At 40.4% G+C, this 20,362-nt stretch overlaps 4 protein-coding genes and 2 non-coding genes across 8 annotated transcripts; 2 read left to right on the forward strand and 4 right to left on the reverse strand.

The window, feature by feature from the left end:
* The first annotated feature begins 30 nt into the window (after positions 1-30).
* Positions 31-9,298, forward strand: LOC117618518 (vacuolar protein sorting-associated protein 8 homolog). Of its 2 annotated transcripts, none has more exons than XM_034348089.1 (19): positions 31-1,531; positions 1,623-1,934; positions 2,075-2,314; positions 2,435-2,561; positions 2,630-2,787; positions 2,910-3,543; positions 4,169-4,233; positions 4,319-4,420; positions 4,539-4,681; positions 4,926-4,981; positions 5,255-5,904; positions 6,002-6,192; positions 6,327-6,618; positions 6,987-7,262; positions 7,365-7,474; positions 7,632-7,965; positions 8,103-8,507; positions 8,639-8,885; positions 8,967-9,298. In XM_034348089.1, exons 1-19 carry the CDS (start codon positions 128-130, stop codon positions 8,990-8,992), a joined length of 5,772 nt encoding a protein of 1,923 aa, XP_034203980.1. In that variant the 5' UTR covers positions 31-127; the 3' UTR covers positions 8,993-9,298. The 2 variants fall into 2 exon arrangements, with proteins under 2 accessions (XP_034203980.1, XP_034203981.1); XM_034348090.1 differs by having other exon boundaries at positions 8,639-8,879.
* A 296-nt stretch (positions 9,299-9,594) lies between these two features.
* Positions 9,595-9,666, reverse strand: TRNAC-GCA. The gene has a single exon. It is a non-coding gene; the product is annotated as a tRNA-Cys (tRNA).
* A 567-nt stretch (positions 9,667-10,233) lies between these two features.
* LOC117617054 (mediator of RNA polymerase II transcription subunit 4) lies at positions 10,234-12,335 on the reverse strand. 2 transcript variants are annotated; one of them, XM_034346298.1, is made up of 3 exons: positions 12,244-12,335; positions 11,811-11,922; positions 10,234-11,689 (listed from the first exon to the last, which is right to left on the reverse strand). In XM_034346298.1, the coding sequence occupies exon 3, from the start codon at positions 11,657-11,659 to the stop codon at positions 10,469-10,471; it is 1,191 nt and encodes a 396-aa protein (XP_034202189.1). In that variant the 5' UTR covers positions 11,660-11,689; positions 11,811-11,922; positions 12,244-12,335; the 3' UTR covers positions 10,234-10,468. The 2 variants fall into 2 exon arrangements, with proteins under 2 accessions (XP_034202189.1, XP_034202190.1); XM_034346299.1 differs by having other exon boundaries at positions 11,811-11,931; positions 12,244-12,307.
* A 137-nt stretch (positions 12,336-12,472) lies between these two features.
* Positions 12,473-12,544, reverse strand: TRNAC-GCA. The gene has a single exon. It is a non-coding gene; the product is annotated as a tRNA-Cys (tRNA).
* A 940-nt stretch (positions 12,545-13,484) lies between these two features.
* LOC117618804 (pyruvate dehydrogenase E1 component subunit alpha-3, chloroplastic) lies at positions 13,485-16,263 on the forward strand. Its single transcript, XM_034348538.1, has 3 exons — positions 13,485-14,007; positions 14,452-15,232; positions 15,697-16,263. Exons 1-3 carry the CDS (start codon positions 13,768-13,770, stop codon positions 15,972-15,974), a joined length of 1,299 nt encoding a protein of 432 aa, XP_034204429.1. The 5' UTR covers positions 13,485-13,767; the 3' UTR covers positions 15,975-16,263.
* Positions 16,264-16,479: 216 nt separating this feature from the next.
* Positions 16,480-20,057, reverse strand: LOC117619789 (conserved oligomeric Golgi complex subunit 4-like). The gene is made up of 2 exons (XM_034349827.1): positions 18,489-20,057; positions 16,480-17,319 (listed from the first exon to the last, which is right to left on the reverse strand). The coding sequence occupies exons 1-2, from the start codon at positions 20,055-20,057 to the stop codon at positions 16,690-16,692; spliced, it is 2,199 nt and encodes a 732-aa protein (XP_034205718.1). The 3' UTR covers positions 16,480-16,689.
* Positions 20,058-20,362: the final 305 nt, after the last annotated feature.

Consider the following 20,362-nt stretch of genomic DNA (forward strand, 5'->3'; position numbering starts at 1 on the left):
GCCTTTCGAAAAGAAAAAAAAAGAAAAAGCAAAGATACTTTCTTTTTTTCCCCTCTCCAGTCGAACTCTCTGTCTGTGGCTCTTCTTCCGGTGACTATTTTAGTAGCAGCAGCTTGGCTGCACCAGCATGACCAAGAAGCTGACTCAATTCGAACCACAACTTGCCATGGAACTCGACCTCGACTCCTTCCTCAACTCACACCTTTCCCTCTCCGATGAAGACGACGACGACAACCTTAATTCCGTCCCTCACCGTACGATCGACGAAATCCTCAACGACTCCGATTCGTCCGCGTCATCGTCCCCGCCCTCCACTATCCACCACCTCGCATCTGATCCCAAACCACCACATCCGCCCACCGACGCCGTATCAGTCTCCAGCGCTAAATCCGACGAGTCCAGTCAAGTCCGGCCGAGGCCCAATTTGTACACTCGGGTCAAGTCCGGCGAGTTATCGGACGATCCGGTCGGAAAGGTTTCGAAGCCGTCGCCATGGTTGCTTGGAGGCATGAGAACAAATGCGAAGCCAGGGGCGGCGCTCGCGGCTGCTGCGGCGGCCTCGAGGTCGATGCCTACGCCGCACGCGGCCGCGATCAAATCGAAGAGGAGTGCCGGGAGTGGAATTTTCCAGAAGGTTCTGGAGAGTACGGAATTGGATGATAAATCCGAGGTAGGGTCCAATTCTAATAATGATACGAATGTAGGAAGTTCTGAAGTGACTGAGTCAAATTCGAATGAAGGAGAAGTGGATTTTGGTGATGAATTGTTGAGAAAAGGTAGGGTTTGGGAGAGGGAGAGGGAGTTAGAGGAAACGTCTCAAGGTATTGAAGTAAGTGCTGGGAATGCTCCGGAAGAAGTGAAAAATGTTAGTTTTGATGAGAATTTGACAAATTTAGATGCAAATGATGTTGAAGATAATGAATTTAACAATAATGTTGAGGTTGTAGAGGAATGTCAACCAGAAATACAAGATATAGATGAAAACAGTCCTGGTTCCAAACATAGTGATAGTGAGGAGGAGCGTCTTGGTGATGGTGGTGGTGGCGGTAATGATAATGACGGTGAGGGTGGTGGTGGTGGTGATGATGACAATAATAATGATCGTGATAGTAATGATGATGGTGAATTGGGAAGTTCAATCACTCAACTTGTGGAGGAGAGAATTGGGCAGTTGGAGAGCAGAAGGATTAGTAAAAAAGCTGAAAAGAAATTGCAGAAGCCTCTCGAAATCGCTGAAGAGCTAGAGAAGAAGCAAGCTTCTACTGCTTTGCATTGGGAAGAAGGTGCTGCTGCTCAACCCATGAGGCTTGAGGGTGTTCGGAGAGGCTCCACCACATTGGGATACTTCAATGTCGATGCTAACAATCCCATTACCAGGACCCTTTCAGCTCCAGCATTACGGCGTGATCATGGTTCACCACAAGTCTTGGCGGTTCATAGTAATTACATTGCAATAGGAATGGCAAGAGGTGCTATTCTTGTTATCCCTAGCAAATACTCTGCTCATAATGCTGATATCATGGATGCAAAGGTTACCTTCCATTCCTATGTTTTAGTTTTAACTTCCTATGATAGAGAGATAGGTGACTACATGTTAACAAACTATGCTATATATGTTCCAGATGCTAATTCTTGGATTGCAAGGAGAACGATCTTATGCTGCAGTGACTTCTATATGCTTCAATCAGCAAGGGGACCTGCTCTTAGCAGGTTATGCTGATGGTCACATTACAGTTTGGGACGTACAGAGGTCATCGGTTGCTAAAGTAATTACTGGAGAACATACAGCTCCAGTTGTACATACACTGTTTTTGGGGCAGGATTCTCAAGTTACACGTCAATTCAAGGCAGTTACTGGTGATAGTAAGGGTCTGGTACTGTTACATTCTTTCTCTGTGGTTCCCCTGCTTAATAGGTTCTCCATTAAAACACAGGTAAACCTTTTTATTTGCATTGTTTTTAGATATATTCCTGTAGCATTGTGTTTAAAATTGCTTGCTTTTGAGCTGATGTGTGATATTCAACAATGCAATTCTATCAAACTTGCTGATCTTGTGGATGTTGATTGGAACAGTGCCTTCTTGATGGACAAAGAACGGGCACAGTGCTGTCAGCTTCACCCCTCCTCTTTGATGAATTCTCTGGAGGGGCTTCACAATCTGCTCAGGGAAATGGGACAGTTACAGGTAGCAGTATTGGTGGTATGATGGGGGGAGTGGTGGGTGGAGATGCAAGTTGGAAACTCTTCAATGAGGGATCTTCTTTGGTTGAAGAAGGTGTGGTCGTATTTGTCACCCATCAAACTGCTCTGGTGGTATGAAGCCCTCAGATGATAGCGTGAATTCCATGTACCTTTTATTTTGGGAATTAATGCTTGCCTCTTTGTAAAAGACTTTCTTTCACAGTTTGTTAATGCCATGTGTCTTTGTTGCAGGTAAGACTAACTCCCAATTTGGAAGTCTATGCACAACTTTCAAAACCAGAGGGGGTTCGGGAGGGTGCCATGCCTTCTACTGCTTGGAAATGTACAACGCAATCACGCCGTTTACCTGCTAATACTGGTAAGGATTGACTTTCTTTGTTAAATTTCCTGTTGACGGCTTCCTAAGATGGGGTTTTTTTTGGGTAGAAAATATGCCCGCTGAAGTAGTTGAAAGAGTTTCGCTACTTGCAATTGCTTGGGATCGAAAAGTTCAGGTGGCCAAGTTGGTCAAATCAGAGCTGAAAGTATATGGTAAATGGTCTCTTGAAAGTGCAGCCATAGGTGTGGCATGGCTGGATGATCAGGTATGCTCTTGTTTATTCGTTTTCTGTGATACTGAATTTTTGTTTTTCTGCCCTTGAAATGGTTGAGGAGTCTTGTTTACTTCACAATATAATGAGCATAATTTGAGGTTTTATGGCTTCAGATGCTGGTGGTTCTTACGATGACTGGACAACTTTGTTTGTTTGCAAAGGATGGAACTGTAATTCACCAAACAAGTTTTTCTGTAGACGGTTTTGGAGGGGACGATCTTATTGCTTATCATACTCACTTTGTTAATATATTTGGGAATCCTGAAAAAGCTTATCACAATTGTGTAGCTGTAAGAGGAGCTTCTGTATATGTACTTGGACCTATGCATCTTATTGTTTCCCGGCTTCTCCCATGGAAGGAACGAATTCAAGTTTTAAGGAGTGCAGGTGATTGGATGGGTGCCTTGAACATGGCAATGACAATTTATGATGGCCAAGCTCATGGTGTTGTTGACCTTCCTAGAACTCTGGTTGCTGTACAGGAGGCCATAATGTCCTACCTGGTTGAGTTACTTTTGTCATATGTAGAGGAAGTATTTTCATATATATCAGTAGCATTAGGCAACCAAATTGGAATTATGGATCAAGTTGACGACTTAAACAGCAAAAGCAGTTCTGTGCATTCTGAAATAAAAGAGCAATACACCCGTGTCGGTGGAGTTGCAGTTGAATTCTGTGTCCATATCAAGAGGACTGACATACTTTTTGATGAAATCTTTTCCAAGTTTGTAGCTGTTCAACAGAGAGGTATTCTCAATCCAGTGTGTTTTTGCATTTGATCCTTCTGTTAACTTCATGCGTTTTTGTAGCTGAAGTTTGGGTTTCTGGATTACAAATTTTTTCTATTGAAATGAAAAAAATAAATATGAGAGTCATCCTTTGGTGTTCATATGCTTATGAAGAGGGAAACTTCATGTTGCTAAACACATATGGTTGAGTCAGAATGACCTTTTAAAACGTGTAACTGTGTTGCATCAACAAGACATGAAATAAATTGTCTTACCACAACTCATAATAAGTGTCATGCTCAACACTGAAGTGAATGACATTTTTTATTCTTTTCTGAAAGAGGGATGAAGTGAATAACATATGTCCTGCCATTATAGGCTTGAACTTTTCTTCTTTTAGAATAATTTTATTGGAAGTATTCAGAACCACGCATGTTAACTTTCTTTCATGTTTTGAGGGTGTCTGGATTAATACTTTGACATATGATGGATCAATGCAATTAAGTTTTAGGAATGGTGTATCTCTTTTTGGCTTCTGTCAGCTGTTGTTTTGCAGGATTGTTTCATAGCTTGAAGCTACATACACGTATAATTTTTATCCATCATTGCATGGTACCAATATTTTTCTTTTAAAATTTTCTTAGACACATTTTTGGAGCTGTTGGAGCCATATATATTGAAGGACATGCTTGGTTCTCTTCCACCTGAGGTATTGCATAATGTTCAATCATTTTGGCTGTATTGGCAGCTATGTTATACATAATAATGTTCTTTCCCTTCTCCCTTTTCTGAAGATTATGCAAGCACTGGTAGAGCATTATAGCCGCAAAGGATGGTTACAGCGTGTTGAACAATGTGTTCTCCACATGGATATTTCATCCTTGGATTTCAATCAGGTCTGTACTTCTCAGATTTTTGCTTATAATTTTTTATTTTTTATTTTTATGTTGCGTTGGTTTTGTTTGTTGTAGTTTTCACCTTGACTCACAGATAATGTATTATGTTTTCTTGTAGGTTGTTAGGTTATGCCGGGAGCATGGATTGTATAGTGCTCTGGTGTATCTCTTCAATAAAGGTTTGGATGATTTCAGGTCTCCTTTAGAGGAACTGTTGGTGGTCTTGCAAAATAGTAAAAAAGAAGGTGCTACTGCCCTTGGGTATGATTGTCTTGATACGTTTCCTTTGTGTTCTATTGAGTTTGAAAAGTTTATATGTAGTTTAAAGTGCGATTTTAGTTTGCTTCTCCTTTGATTATGCATCATCCCTACTCCTTTATTATTATCCTACTGAAAGAATATAATGAGTCGTATCACATTATTTCATGTTACTTCTTGGCTGCATTTTGTCAGTTTTCCAATGAGGCTTTTAAGTGTTCTTATTTTATTTTGTTCTTGTTTACAGTTACCGGATGCTAGTTTATTTGAAGTACTGTTTTTCAGGCCTTGCTTTTCCACCAGGTATGGACTTCACTTATTGGAGTTGTTCAATTGGAATGTCAAAGTATATCCCTCTGTGTAATAATCCCATCTAGAAGTGGCTGTGTGGGTCTTGAAATAAGTAATTCATAGAAAAGAGATATAAATCTTACAGTATATGAAGTGGTGAAGGAAGACTAACATTCTTTTCTACTGGAACACATGTTTGAATCACTTGCATAGCTTCATTTCTTGCTGGATGTTAACTCAAGTAATCTGATTAAGAGAGTTTGCATTAATTATCTCTATTTGCAGGACAGGGAACAATTCCTGCTCCACGCTTGCCATCTCTCAGAACAGAACTTCTGCAATTTTTGTTAGAGGGTTCTGATGCTCCTAATTCAAGAGCAGGAGGAGGAGAATATCTTAACCTGTATCTTCTCTTGGAGCTAGATACTGAAGCTACTTTAGACGTTCTGAGATGTGCGTTCATTGAAGATGAAATCTCAAAACCCGATGTTTCTTCTCATGATTCAGCTGATGCAAATATGGAGCTGCCAGATGGGAATAATTCGATGGCTCAAAGTCAGAATTCAATGGTTCAAAATACAGTAGATACTCTCATTCATATTGTTAGTAAGGGCATCTCCCAAACAGATGGATCTCCTAGCAATGATGAGAGTGCATCAACAGTAGAGTGGCCTTCAAAGAAAGACATTGGTCATCTGTTTGAGTTTATTGCGTACTATGTTGCATGTGGAAGAGCTAATGTCTCGAAACATGTACTGTCTCAAATTTTGGAGTACTTGACGTCAGAGAATAACTTTCCATCATGGGTTTCTGGAGATACCATAACTTCAAAAAAAAGAGAGAAGCAGGTTCTTGGTCTTCTTGAGGTAGTGCCTGAGACTGATTGGGATTCATCTTATGTGTTACAGCTATGTGAGAAAGCACGATTTTATCAGGTAAATTTACCAATATCTTATGATGTTGTCAGTATCATGTTGTTACAGTTCATTCAGTTTGAGATTACTCACTAGAAGGTCTCTTGGAGTTTTTTAGGTTTGTGGCCTAATTCATAACAGCAGGCATCAGTATCTTGCTGCTCTGGATTGCTACATGAAAGATGTAGATGAACCCATTCATGCCTTCTCCTTTATCAACAAAACATTATTACAGTTGACTGACAATGAATCTGCCGCTTTTCGATCAGAAGTAATTTCTCGAATTCCAGAGCTTTTTGACTTAAACAGGTTATCCCTTAGTTATCTTGAATTTCTCTTTTCTTTTTCCTTTTTCACATGTTAAGTAATATTTTGGTTATTTTCTTCAGTGGAGGTCTTCCTTCTCAGTTATTCGATCACAAATATTTTCTTATTCTATGCAGAGAAGGCACATTCGTCTTGGTTATCGACCATTTTACTAGTGAAGAAGGTTCACATATCCTCTCTGAACTTCGTTCCCATCCAAAAAGCCTATTCCTTTACTTAAAAACGGTGATTGAGGTTCACTTATCTGGCACACTTGACTTTTCAAGTTTAAGAAAAGATGATCTTGTGAGGGTGAAGGATCAATCAAAAGCAGTTGAGGCTTACTTGGAAAGGATCTGTGATTTCCCAAAGCTTTTGCGTAACAATCCTGTTAATGTGACTGATGATATGATTGAACTTTATCTGGAGGTGAGCACTTTGTTTGTACAATTACATCTTGTTTTTTTATATTTTTAATTTCCTTTCTAATTTGATTTTATTGAATGAACCTGTGTCTCAGTTGCATCATATTCTCTTTGTGATTCATTTGTTTTCCTGGATATTGTCAAGTCAAGTGCTCAGTTGAACGATTATTCCTATTCATTTTGGAATGCAAGACTTGAAAGAGTTGAGCGAGTGTGTTTCGTGGCTACCCTGGTTTCTGTACCATAAAGCTTGTCCATGACATTGCCCTCTTAGTGTGTTACTTCCAATTTGATTATGTTCAGCAACTACTTATGATGAAATCACAATGATACCACCTCAGGTTCTAAATGTTTTGCTTTTTGCTTTTGCAGCTGTTATGTCAGTATGAGCGCAATTCAGTTCTCAAATTCCTAGAGACTTTTGATAGCTATCGCGTGGAACACTGTTTACGGCTGTGCCAGAAATATGGGATAACAGATGCTGCATCATTCTTGTTGGAAAGGGTTGGTGATGTTGGCAGTGCTCTTTTACTTACACTTTCCACCCTCAATGAAAAATTTATCAAGCTTGATACTGCTGTGGGAAGTCTGGTATCAAGTGGTTCTGCACGTACTGAGCATTTCAGCAATGCTTTAAAATTGGAGGAGGTCCGTGATTATTTGAATCAGAGCATGTGATTAAGTTTTAATTTTTATGTTTCTATAGATTCACTTAATAGTTATATATTATTCGTAATCTTTCTCATGTAGGTGAGCGACATTAACAGTATATTGCATGCCTGTATTGGATTGTGCCAACGGAACACCCATCGTTTAAATCCTGATGAATCAGAGGCACTCTGGTTTAGATTACTGGACTCGTAAGTTCAAAATCAAATTTTCAATTTTCTTTCCCACCAAGTTTTCCTTGCATACGATTATCTGACTATTTTACACTCCCTGATTTCAGCATTATTGTAGTCTAGTACATGGTCGTGCATATTTTGAAGACTAATAATCCTCCAAATTTCAATGCAGGTTTTGTGAGCCTTTAACGGATTCCCTTAATGCTGGAAGAGTATCTAAAGGAGACGATCTTAAAACAGTGGTAGCTGAGTCATTGGAATCAGAAGAGGATGAGGTGGCTTTTATTATAGAGTGGAGAATCTCAAAGCTCCATAAAGGCGCTCATATCTTAAGAAAAGTGTTCTCTCGGTTCATCAAGGAGATTGTTGAGGGCATGATAGGTTATGTTCGCCTTCCAACCATCATGTCCAAACTCCTTTCTGATAATGGTAGCCAGGAATTTGGTGATTTTAAATTCACAATATTGGGGATGCTTAGCACATATGGCTTCGAAAGAAGAATTCTGGTATATCATCTTTATATCTCATATGACTTGGTGGATATGTGACTTTTCCTTTTCTCTTGGGAAGTTTTCTATTGTTGTTCAGTCAACTTCCTCTTCATTCTTCTCATTGCATTTAAATAATTTCGTCTGTTATGTAGGATACTGCCAAGTCCCTGATAGAAGATGATACATTCTACACTATGAGCATACTCAAGAAAGGGGCCTCTCATGGGTATGCCCCTCGGAGTCAAATATGTTGTATATGTGATTGTCTTCTTGACAAGAACTCTTCTAGCTACATTCGCATTTTCAATTGCGGTCATGCAACACATCTTCAATGTGAAGTTTTGGAGAATGGCACATCAAGTAGTAGCTCGTCCTCCGGATGCCCTGTTTGTATGCCTAAGAAGAAATCTCAGAGGTCCAGAAACAAATCGGTCCTTCCAGAGAAGAGTTTAGTGAAGGGGTTTTCTTCAAGAACCCAACAGATACACGGAACAACTGTCCACCCACATGAAAGCAATGCATCAGAGAATACCTATGGGCTTCACCAAATATCACGAGTATGGCAATGTCATATCATTTTTGTCATGATCGTCATTTTGTTTTATCATTGTTGTTGTCATTGTCATTTCTATTTTGTGGACTGGTCTTACATTGAAAACTAATGAAAAACTGGAATTGAATGTTGCAGTTTGAGATGTTGACCAATTTGCAGAGAGACCGAGGATTGGTCGAGATTGAAAACATGCCTCAACTGAGGCTTGCACCTCCAGCTGTGTATCATGAAAAGGTTCAGAAAGGAACTGTTCTTTCACCAGCAGAAAGTAGCAGTGATCTTGCGACAATAGGGAAACAAAGTAAAACCAAGCAACTCAGGGAGCTAAAAGTAAAGGGGTCATCTCTTCGGTTTCCCTTAAAGTCAAACATATTCGGTATTGGTACTTATGTCATTCATTCTTGTGTAATTGTTCTCAAATTTGTGAAGGTGTCCAGTTTTAACACGTGGATTCATTTTCCAGGCAAGGAGAAAACCAGCAAGCGGTGACATTATCGTCATGTACACAACTAACAAAAACACTAGAGTTGGAATTCTGCGGAGGCTATACAATAACTGTTATCTTTAAGTACCGTTTTAGCTGAGTTTTTAACCCCCCCCAGTTCGTTTTCCTCTGTTACATGTAATTCTTTCTATGTTAATTTGTGTCTGTACTTAAAGCTGTTGTAAACTTGTAATTACTTTGTAAAGTAGTCCCAGTTTTGTATATGATTCATAGAAAGGCACTTGGCATTTGTAGTGAAATCAAAATACAATCCATCAGTAATGAAGCAGTATTTTATCTTGGATGGTTGATTTGGTCTGTCATAGAGAATGCTCTTTTTTCTCTCTGGGCCTAAAATTAGCTAACTTTTAGTGGTCGTTTTTAGGGAAAAAATAAAATTATATATATATATATATATATATATATATATTATTTTCTTACCAACACAGATCAACGAAATTCTTTTTCTTAAGGGAGAAAGCCAAAAAGGTTTTAAGATGTAGAGAAGGTAGAACAAGAATATGGTGTTGAAATTTCCAAACTCACAGGCTAAACAACCAAATCAACTAAACAAAAAATAACGTAAATTTTAAAAAACAAGTTATAGAGGGCCCAACCGGGTTCGAACCGGTGACCTCTTGATCTGCAGTCAAATGCTCTACCACTGAGCTATGGACCCTGATTGGTTCTAATTGCTTCATTTTGATTATATAAACGAGTCCTTGTGTGTCTTAAAATGGCAACCTATTCTCGATTTTCAACTTTGCTAGGATCCATTCAGGACTGTTTGAATATTATTTTGAAAGAAGTAGCAAGTAGCAAACACCAAATAACAATTTCAAGATGCTTTGACAAACCGGAGTAGCATTTGCCTAATTTGTTCGTCCACAACAAATGGATCATATACTAAATTGAGTTATTGCAAACACAAACTTGTCTGTGAGCCTTAGCTGAAGTTCTCAGACATACATGTTCAAGTGTAATCCTGTTGAAACCTTATCAACTCATGTGGCTACCAGATTTGCTGTTTGAGTTATAAGCTTAAGTCACAAAAATCTGGCGCTGCAAAAACATCGGATTTTACACATTTGCCAGCACAATCCACCAGTTTTCCTTCGTGTTTTTTTAATACTTCATTAAGATGGATTCTAGAGAAGAGTGCATGTCATGTAGAAATCATATGCTTAATGGTATTTGTAAAAGCTTATGACATTTCTACCATGAGAAAATGTGCTGCTTTCGCTCCTTCAAGTTCAAAGATTGCCAATGCACAATTAGATTTACCAATCAACTTGTTGAAACGTAAAGGCAAACAAAATTCACCAACTTAGAAATGAGAGGGAAATGCCCGCATTGAGATTCAAAGGAAATGCCCGCATTGAGATTCAAAGGAAATGCAAGTAGATACTAGAAAGTTGCTGCATATACATCAAGACCGAAAGGGAATCACGTAAAATTCTCCGCACTACCATAGCTGACTGTCAATCCTCATCTTCTGAGCTTGCATCATCGCTAGTATAATCACTACTATCATCGTCTTGGTCCGGAATATCCAGCTGAACATGCTGAACCTGTATTGTCGCTGGTGCTCTAGGTAATGGTTGATGAGCATTAGGCCGTAATTGTTGCTCTTCGACCCTGGGAGGTGGAGCAGATCCAAGTGGGGGCAAAGGCACTGGGTCCCCAGGCTTCCATCCAGGTGGGGGCACAGGTACATCGCTTGGCAACTCCACAGGCATCCCCGGTATCCAACCTGACGGAACGGTGATATTTGGAGGAAGTAGACCCTGGAGTGCACCCAGCTTGGGAAGTTGATTGGCTTCTGTTGGCTCAGGACGCGGGGCCTCTAATATTGTGTGAATTGTTTCCTCCTCCCTCTCGACTGTCTTAGGTAAACCAACATCAAGGTTTGCAAAATTGTATAGCTGAGAAGCACGCATTTGCTCATCCTGTGGGGCAGGAGGGAGTGCCCCACGAAGAGGAGCTTGTCCAGCCCCAAATTCTGGTGGTGCAAAGGTTGTGTAGCTTATCCGGTGGGCATATGATAAAATATCTGATAAATTCAACTGAGATGCAACAGTGGTGGTGGTGCATGAAGAATCATCTTCTGCACCATCCTCCTGTTTTGTCCGTTTGGGGCGGCTAAAATCAGAGTAATCATCAACAAGATTATCAAGAACCTGCTCGACATCCTTGAGTTTCTTGGAAAAAGAAAGAAGTGCAGCATCCTTGGACCGCACTTCGCGTGCAATTTTCAGCTTAGCGTCCTGAAGATCAAGAATTTCTTGGAGTTCAGCAACAGCCTCAAAGAGTTGGGTTTGAAGGGCAGTGAACTGGGACAGGATCTCTTTGGTGGAGGAAGGAGAAGAGTCAGGTGCGGTTGAGGGCAGTGATTGGGATTGGGAAGAAAGAAAGGTCGGAAAGTTCCCACGGAATGCATTGAGCCAAAGGGATCGATTCGGCGAGACTTCAAAGAGTTTAGAGGCAAGGGAGGCCATTTGGATAAGAAGGGATTGGGCTCTAGGGAGGGGTGCGAGGAGAGAGAGAAGGGTTGGGGAGAGACTGGGTTGCTGCGAAGGGAGTTTCGGAGGGGTAGGGTTTTGAAGAGAGGGTGAAGTGGGGTTTGTTAGGCCTAACCTAGCTGGGGATTGTACAATTTGGGGTTGCAGCATTTTGGGATTCACTTGTTTCCTCAAAGCATTCTACCAACAAGAAATTGAACAAATTACACACTTGATAAATAACAGAAATACCATATAAGCCAAAGGGCAAACGTTCACAGCATGGAGAACCAAAATTAATTAAAAGAAAAAGGACACTCACCAACAGAATTCAGAAATAAAAGTAGCGAGCCAGAGGCTGCTGTATGAAGGAGCCCCAATGTTGCTTTGCTACACGGCCATCCCGTTTTCTTTGTTTTCAGCTGCTCAAAAAGCTGCAAAATCTACACTTTCTTAGAAACATAAACAGGCCCTCTGAATTTATAAATAAAATTTGTTGAAGCAATCGTTTAACGAAGTTGATCCAACCCAAAACTGGGAAAACAACGAGATGCCAAGATCAAACAAAATTATAAACCGGGAAAAATTTCCGGGTAACCCTAAATCGAACTCGCCCACATCCGAAATAGACCACCCAAGTCAGACAAAACCAAAGCCACCCAAATCTTTCATCATAAAATCAAAAACAGAAAAATTGTGACTACGAGAAACAGCTCAATCAGCAATGGAGAATGAGAAAGAGAGTCGGCTTATACCTCAGCTGGTTTCCTGAGAGAGTGACAGCACTGACAGACAGGGACGGAAGAGCGCAGAAAATTGGAACTGAAGAGTTGAGATGGTTTGCAATTTCGAGGAGAATAAATAACAAATGGACCGAAAGTGGGCTGACTATGAATGGGCTTGGGGTGGGATGAATGGGCCCAACTTAGTTTTAATGTTATGAAAAATGAAGAAAAAAAAGTATAAAAAAACTTTGCAATTGGGAGGGCCCAACCGGGTTCGAACCGGTGACCTCTTGATCTGCAGTCAAATGCTCTACCACTGAGCTATGGACCCTTTGGTGCTAAAGGTTTTCAAATATATAATTTTAAATGAAATGAATATCAACTGAAATGACCAAAAGGGTTTGCAGTCCTCATCCTGTGACGCGTTGAACTCATCCTTGTCCACATGGTCACAAGGAGGGACTTAGGTGACGACAGAAATAATGAAACATAAAAAGACAAAACTGCTTTGTTCATGATTATTTTCTTTAAATTTTATTTTTCGGATCGTAAACTCAAAAAGGAAGTGATGATGTGAAGTAAAATAATGCCACTCTATACAACCTAAGTCAAGCTCAAATTTTGTTTGTTTTGGTCGGGCATACTCAATATTATTATCTTATAATTTCACAAAAATTGGCAAAAACAAAGTGACTTGTATTATGTTTGACACCAAAAAAGTGTGACATTTATTATTATTTTGAAATGTCGCTTTATTTTGGTCACATTCCACCTCTTTACATAGGTGAAGAAATCATAAATGAAGCACCTCTTTTATGAGATATACATACTAATTCCTCTAAAATGCTTGTGTGCATAATTTAGTGTATCAAATAGAATGCATATGGAGTTAGTCAAGTTGACTAGAATGAATGTACTCCCTATTCTGCACTCGAGTACGAATCCCCCTTTTCATAGTTTATATATATAAAATAGAATGCATATATACCTTTAAAAGATAAAAAATAAAATGCATGAGAGCCATATTCATCATTAACCAATGGAATTGATTAAAACATCAAATTGCATTTCCTTGAGAACCATATTGTATGAAGCACTCAATCAACAACCAAATTCAATATGTGGCATTGTAAACACAAAGAAAATCCATTAAAAACCATTATTAAAAAAATAAAATAAAAACACCATTGCACTAAGATGATTTTGTTGACACTATAAATAAATGAACGAAAGATAAACCCAACTGTCTATAAGAAAAATAATTTGGAGACAAAATGTTTGGGTCGGAGGAGTTTACAAAGCCAAAAACTAGAAGTAATTGTAGAAGTAAGAACAACACAAGAAGTAGTTGGTTGAGTTGTTGGTTGGCCTCCCATTTGATCAGGCGGTTATTTCCAAGCCTCCTTCCTTCGTTTTCTCCGCCCCTTCTTCTCCTCTTATACTTTCTCTCCCTCACTCCCCCAATTTCCATCTCCCCCATTTCTTCTCTCTCTCTCAATACCCAAATTTTATCATTTCCCAAACAAAGACAGAGCCACTGAAACAAGGGGAGAGATGTCCTTCTCTGCCACCAATTTGGCCCAGCCCCTCCAACTCAACACCGCCACCCCCAGATCCAATGACAAGCCCTCCTTGTTGTTGCCCAAGACCTCATCTTTTCTCGGATCCACCCGCAACTTCCGACCCACTTCCTTATCTGCTAACCCCAGTCACTCGAATGCCCACCGTCGATCCGCTGTCGTTGCTGTCTCCGAAGCTGTGAAGGAGAAGAAGCTCCATGCATCCACCAATCTGGTAATGTTTTAGTCTTGAAAGTTCATTGCTTGATTTAGTTTTCTGGGTAAGTTTTGTTTTTCTCGTGCATGGTAAGCCAAGGGAAGGAGAAGAGAATTGGATTTCAAATTTTGTTTTTCTTGGGTTTTTAAGTACTGGGTAGCTGAGATTTACGAGCAATTCCACTTAATCAAGCTTAATTTAAGTTTTTTTATCCAACAATTGAAAACCCAGAACAGATAAATCCCAAGCTTCCACCTTTCAGCTTTGTTTCTCGGTGGCTTTAATTCAGTTTGATTTGTGTCTTATTTTTCAAGTTCATGGAACATCAGTATATCTATCTAATTAAGTTTGAAGAGATTTAGAAGTACACAGCTGAGCTTTTTCTTTGTTTCCCAAAGATTTAGTTATCTCATGAAATGAAAGAGTGTCTAAGACTATCCTTTTCAATCTTTGTGCATTTAGCTTATAACAAAAGAGGAAGGCTTGGAGCTGTATGAAGACATGGTATTGGGTAGGTCTTTTGAGGACATGTGTGCTCAGATGTATTATAGAGGCAAGATGTTCGGGTTTGTTCATCTTTACAATGGCCAAGAAGCTGTGTCAACTGGGTTTATCAAGCTTACAAAGAAGGAAGATTCAGTGGTGAGCACTTACCGTGATCACGTACACTCCTTGAGTAAGGGTGTCCCTGCTCGTGAGGTGATGAGTGAGCTCTTTGGAAAGGCCACTGGTTGTTGCCGAGGCCAAGGTGGTTCAATGCACATGTTTTCAAAAGAGTACAATGTGCTTGGTGGGTTTGCATTTATTGGTGAAGGGATACCAGTAGCAACAGGTGCAGCATTCTCCTCTAGATACAGGAGGGAAGTGCTGAAACAAGCAGACTGTGATCACGTGACATTGGCCTTTTTTGGAGATGGGACTGCTAATAATGGCCAGTTCTTTGAGTGTTTGAACATGGCAGCATTGTGGAAATTGCCAATTGTTTTTGTTGTGGAGAACAATTTGTGGGCTATTGGAATGTCACATTTGAGGGCTACTTCTGATCCAGAAATTTGGAAGAAGGGCCCTGCATTTGGTATGCCTGGTGTTCATGTGGATGGGATGGATGTTTTGAAGGTGAGGGAGGTGGCAAAGGAGGCGATTGGAAGGGCCAGGAGAGGAGAAGGGCCAACATTGGTGGAATGTGAAACATACAGGTTCAGAGGACATTCATTGGCTGATCCCGATGAGCTTCGTGACCCTGGTGAGTATTTGAATTATGTCTTTCTTCTTTTAGATGTGTCCTTGTTTTTGACTTTTTATTCAATTCTTGGAGAGATGTTAATGCTTCTGCTTGTATGCATTTTACAAATTAAAATTTGTCTATGCTTCCGTCTCCTACTCCTTTTGGTTCTGTTTCTGCTCATAGTTTCTTCTGTGTTGAGTTTTAATATCGTGATTTTTTTGTTGTTCGTTGGATTGTGGACTTAAGCCCCTGTATGAACTATTTAGTGGATAGTTTCTTCTGTGTTAGATTTTTATCTTTTCAGTACTAATATCCTGATTTTTAATTTACTTGTGTTGGATTATGGAGTTCCCCAATCTATTGGAGAAAATAATTATCTCATTTCGCAGCCAGCATGTTCACTTCTTAGTTTTCATATCATTTCATTCCTTTGAGTTGAAGTTGCTAAATATTAACCACGATGCTTGGTTCCATTTTGGCAGCTGAGAAGGCACACTATGCTGCCAGAGACCCCATCACAGCCTTAAAGAAATACATACTTGAGAACAATTTGGCCACTGAACAAGAGTTGAAGGCCATACATAAGAAGATTGATGAGTTGGTTGAGGATGCTGTTGAGTTCGCAGATGAGAGCCCACTTCCACCTCGCAGCCAGCTGCTCGAGAATGTGTTTGCCGATCCAAAGGGTTTTGGAATCGGCCCTGATGGCAGCTACAGATGTGAAGATCCTAAGTTCACTCAGGGCACTGCTCATGTCTAATCTATGTTGGACCTCTAGCAATCAACGTGTGCTAGCTCTGTGTTCCTAGATATATGCATGGTGTTAATTTTTAGTTACTGCTAGCAGTTACTTTGTCACGTAAGAAGATTGTATGAGCTTTATCTACTGTAAGCAGGAATATGTTTGTTAGTTGTTTCAGTTTTGGTCATTATACCGCTCATTTTAAAATTATCCTTGTTTTTTTGTATTGGCAAGCAAAACCCTGTTGGGATGTTGGCTCTTTGTTTCCAATTTTATTATATCTACACATGATTATCAAAATTTTGCATTCATCGGTTCCAACATATTAAATTGATATTGCAGCAATTGTTCTTTGCTGTTTTTTTTTTTTTTTTTTTTTTTGGGCCAACATGTAATTTGCTAAAAAGTTGGGAAATTTATATCATGCTTATGTCAAGAAGCAAATAACATGTATATATATATATCAAGTCTAGTATGCGACTCTCTTTACAAACTTTGAACTTCAAAAATTTACAAAGCTGGCAATGGAAGCATGAATGGTAAAAACTCATAATCGAAGTACTCTTCTACACTGTATGAGTTCCAAAATAAAATGTACATGTTGAGGGTAAAATAGTACTGAAACATCTGGTACAAAAATTGTAAGAAATGGTAAAAATAAGAATGAAGATATGATATTTAAGAAGGAGAAACAACAAAAGAATGTGCCGGTAAGTGTCAATTCAGACGGGGATTACAACTTAAGAGCGGAAATTGCTTCAGGTTTAAAATCAACTCTCAGACTCAATACTCGCCTGACCTCGGCTGGCGTCAGTCTCCAGGTCATAGGTCCTGAGTTCTCACCCCAGAAATCTAAAATCTCCGAGACCTTTTCTAAGTTGAGGATTGTCGCCATTTGAGTGAGACGAGCAAACTTGTCTCTAACAGTCCTTTGAGTCATACTAGAGAAGTGGCTTACCAATGCTCTAGCATCTCTGTCCAGCTGAAGGCCTCCAAGTTGACTGAACCTCTTCTGTATCATAGTTGCTTCAAGCCTCTTCACAATGAAGTCAAGTACCAAATGTATGAATGAGTCATAATTGTTGGCAGTCATTAGTGGCTGGAGCCACGCTACGTTCATCTCAACAGCATGAAGAAGCCTTTGGACCCAAGGGTCATTAACCTCATTGTTGGCATATTGAGCCTCTGACAGCTCATAGCTAATGGTCCCCACATGATCTAGCACCGGACGGAGGCGGGGTGCCACCGTTGCCACAAGTTGTTCCAGGCCAGCATTCAAAGCTTGCTTGAATGTGTTGCTTATATTCCCTAATTCAGACAGACAGGACTTAACTTTTTCCCTATCAACTGGTGCAGGAAATACCTGATAAACATGATATCATTTTTGTTAATACCTGATAATGGAATTACTTTTTATAAAGAAGCAAATAATATGTAGGGAAAAAAACATTACAATCCAACAAAAAGAATGATCACATCAGATGATAACATCTAACATGAATCCAAGAGACCAAGATGGATACAAAAGAAGCCCAAACATTAATAGCCAGTGCATTTGCTAGTGTATACAGCATCATATTAAAGCAACCACCAAGGCAGATATGACCTACCAAGGACAATAAAATACTTAAGAGTTTACAGCCAAGAAGGTGACACAAGCATGATATATATCTTGAAACTAAAACTTTTTACTATACATGTCGTCGAAGCCATTTTATGATTCTAGACAACCAAAACGTAGCTCTTAATGACTATTTCCATATCTACTGAATTAATAACCAATAGGCAACAAGTAACAAATGGGGGCTTGGAGAAATGCTAATCTGTCTCACTGAGTTACAATGCTCTCTTGACTCTTCATTTCTATGCACTCGAATTTTGGTTATAAAAAATAAAAAAAATTGCAAAATACAAAGGATTAAGAAAGTAAAGGCAACAGCTACATCAACAGATCATGCACAATAAATAAAATACAACAGCGGCATGATCCATCAACTTAGTGGACAATAAATAAGAAACCCGTAACTATAAAGTTCCACCATATAAAGAAGCCTGTGACGGCAGCATCCAAAATGAAATTTACCAAAGCAATCTTGAAAAAAAAAATATATATATATATATAGAGAGAGTACTAAGCAGCACTTCAAGTGATCATACAAACCACATATCTTTCTTCAAAATTAAGTCTGCACCACATCAAGCTTCACATCCTATTAGTATTAGGGATAAATGTTCTGTTCTCACTGTAAAGTGTTATGGTAAGTAGGTTCTAATCATGTTAGCAAAGATTGACAAAGCAATTGGAAAACGAAACTCACACTATAGGCAATCAGATCACTAGAGGGGCACAAACTTAAGTTAAATGGAGGATTGTATAAAACTAATTATGCAAGGTTATGGGGATTTGGGGCTTCGACCTAATGCAAAGCAAGTTAAAATGTAAGCCAAAGACTTGCCTAAACAGTGTAGTTGTTATTCATGTCACAAATCTTGAAAAGTAAAGCACAGAGTAAACTACAGCATTTCAATTACCTCTAAGCATTGCTCTTCAATCTCGTGTTTCAATTTGAGGACATACTCACTACTGACATCCAAATTATTCAAAACAGTGGCAATCTCCGTCCCAGTCTTTTGCACACCAACACCACCCAAAAACAGCTTTGCACCAAGATTGGGCTCTCTCATCTTCTGTTGCAAAGCCTCATGGTACTCATTGCTCAACAAGCTACTCGCGCCACTCAACACAGCTATCACAGAGCTGATATTCAAAGTGGATATTGCCCTCCGTAAGCAACTCTGCAAGACATAGAAAACATCGTCCACCATCGAAGTCATGAGACTGTCAGGCCCCTGCTCATCAATTCTTATAGCCTTCCTCACATTCTCCACCATAAAGAAACCCTCTAATATGACATAAAACCCAGTAATTTCCTGAACCACCTTGCTAAAACTTCCACTCCTAAAAGCCTTAGTGGCTCTTGGTCCTAAATCCGGGTCAACATTCGTAAATCCCTTGATCTTAGACACCATGAACTCAGTATAATCCTCACCCAATTGCATCAAAGACAGTATCTCTTCCAAGAAGAGCTCAACCTCTCTAGGATCAGGCCCCTCAGACCCAACACCAACACCACCAACATTAAGCAAATTCTTGTTCTGGGCATTAATCTCAGAGCTCAACTTTGGCAATCTCCTATACTCCATGTACTTCTTCAAAATCAAACTACCCCTCGTATCACACTCCTCTTGAAGTTCACAAATGGCGTAAACAACCCCATCTTCCCCACAAAGCCCTCTCAGGATCTCATCATTATCTTCAACAGCTAAAACAATGTCCTTGAACAAATTGGTCAAACACCCAACAAAATTGACCGTCTGGATTGGATTGTTCTGCTCCATAAGCTCCACCAAGTGCTCGAATTCCAGCCTGGATCTCATCCCAATTACCTTCCTCAAATACCCCACGTAAACCTGCAAGCCCTCCGTCTCCAAACCCAGCGGAGTGTAAAGCCTGATAAATCTCAACACGGTTGGATGCTCCCTCTGGTCCACGGCCTCAGAGAGCTTCTTCCTGATTATCGATTCGAGCTGCCGCTTCGACTCCATGAGCTGCTCTCGCTGCTCGGAGCCCGAGTCCCTGTACTCCGAGTCAATCTGAATAAACCGCTGCACGTACTTGGCGGCAGACTCGTAGTCCTGGGTGTCGAGGGCTTGCTTGACGCCGTCGATGCAGTTTCCGAGCTCGACGATGGCTTCCAGGCGGAGGAGCGTGGATTTGACGCGCGATTGGGCGAGGTCGAGCTCGCGGACCTTGGCGCTGACGTGGTCGGCGAGGTCGCACGTGGAGGTGACGTTGGCGAGCACGTGATCGGAGTCAGCTTTGACGATGTCGAGGACCGTCGAGGACCTGTGGAGGCTCAGGAGCTGCTTGTCGAGGTCGGTACGCTGGGAGAGGAGGTTGTCGAGGTCCAGATCTAAGGATCGCTGGTAGGCTATGCACTCGTGGAGGAGGCGAGTCATTGCCCCCACGTCCGTCAGGGCTCGCACGTGCGAGAGCGCCTCTTGGGTCCCGAATTTTATCGACGGTTGATCCGGCTCCATTGCCTCTCTCTCTCTCTCTCTCTCGCCGGTTTGAAGATCTGTGTGCGCCGGTGGTTCAGTTGGACTGTCGGAGCTGGAGAAGAGGAGGAAAGCACAAAAATACCAAATGAAATTACAAATATGTCCCGATATTTTAAGAGTGTTGCTAAACAAACTAGGGGTGGTATTTTAGACTGAAAAACCGCAAAAATCAACCGACAATTTACTTCAATGGAACTGCAATCGCGAAAAATCGAACCGCATTTGCAGTATGAAGAACCGAACCGCATTTGCGGTTGCGGTTACGGTATTTGATTTTCAAAACT

This window comes from Prunus dulcis, chromosome 2, assembly GCF_902201215.1.
Source record: "Prunus dulcis chromosome 2, ALMONDv2, whole genome shotgun sequence".
Lineage (NCBI taxonomy): Eukaryota > Viridiplantae > Streptophyta > Magnoliopsida > Rosales > Rosaceae > Prunus > Prunus dulcis.

Bases quoted from the DNA above. Each gene is read 5' to 3' on its own strand.
- LOC117617054 (XM_034346298.1), bottom strand. From the start codon at position 11,659: ATGCTGCAACCCCAAATTGTACAATCCCCAGCTAGGTTAGGCCTAACA.
- LOC117618518 (XM_034348089.1), top strand. From the start codon at position 128: ATGACCAAGAAGCTGACTCAATTCGAACCACAACTTGCCATGGAACTC. The intron at 2,315-2,434 runs GTATGAAGCCCT...TCTTTGTTGCAG, and splicing joins CCCATCAAACTGCTCTGGTG to GTAAGACTAACTCCCAATTT. The intron at 6,619-6,986 runs GTGAGCACTTTG...TTGCTTTTGCAG, and splicing joins TGATTGAACTTTATCTGGAG to CTGTTATGTCAGTATGAGCG.
- LOC117618804 (XM_034348538.1), top strand. From the start codon at position 13,768: ATGTCCTTCTCTGCCACCAATTTGGCCCAGCCCCTCCAACTCAACACC. The intron at 14,008-14,451 runs GTAATGTTTTAG...TTGTGCATTTAG, and splicing joins TCCATGCATCCACCAATCTG to CTTATAACAAAAGAGGAAGG. The intron at 15,233-15,696 runs GTGAGTATTTGA...CCATTTTGGCAG, and splicing joins CGATGAGCTTCGTGACCCTG to CTGAGAAGGCACACTATGCT.
- LOC117619789 (XM_034349827.1), bottom strand. From the start codon at position 20,057: ATGGAGCCGGATCAACCGTCGATAAAATTCGGGACCCAAGAGGCGCTC. The intron at 17,320-18,488 runs GTAATTGAAATG...CATGTTTATCAG, and splicing joins TTGAAGAGCAATGCTTAGAG to GTATTTCCTGCACCAGTTGA.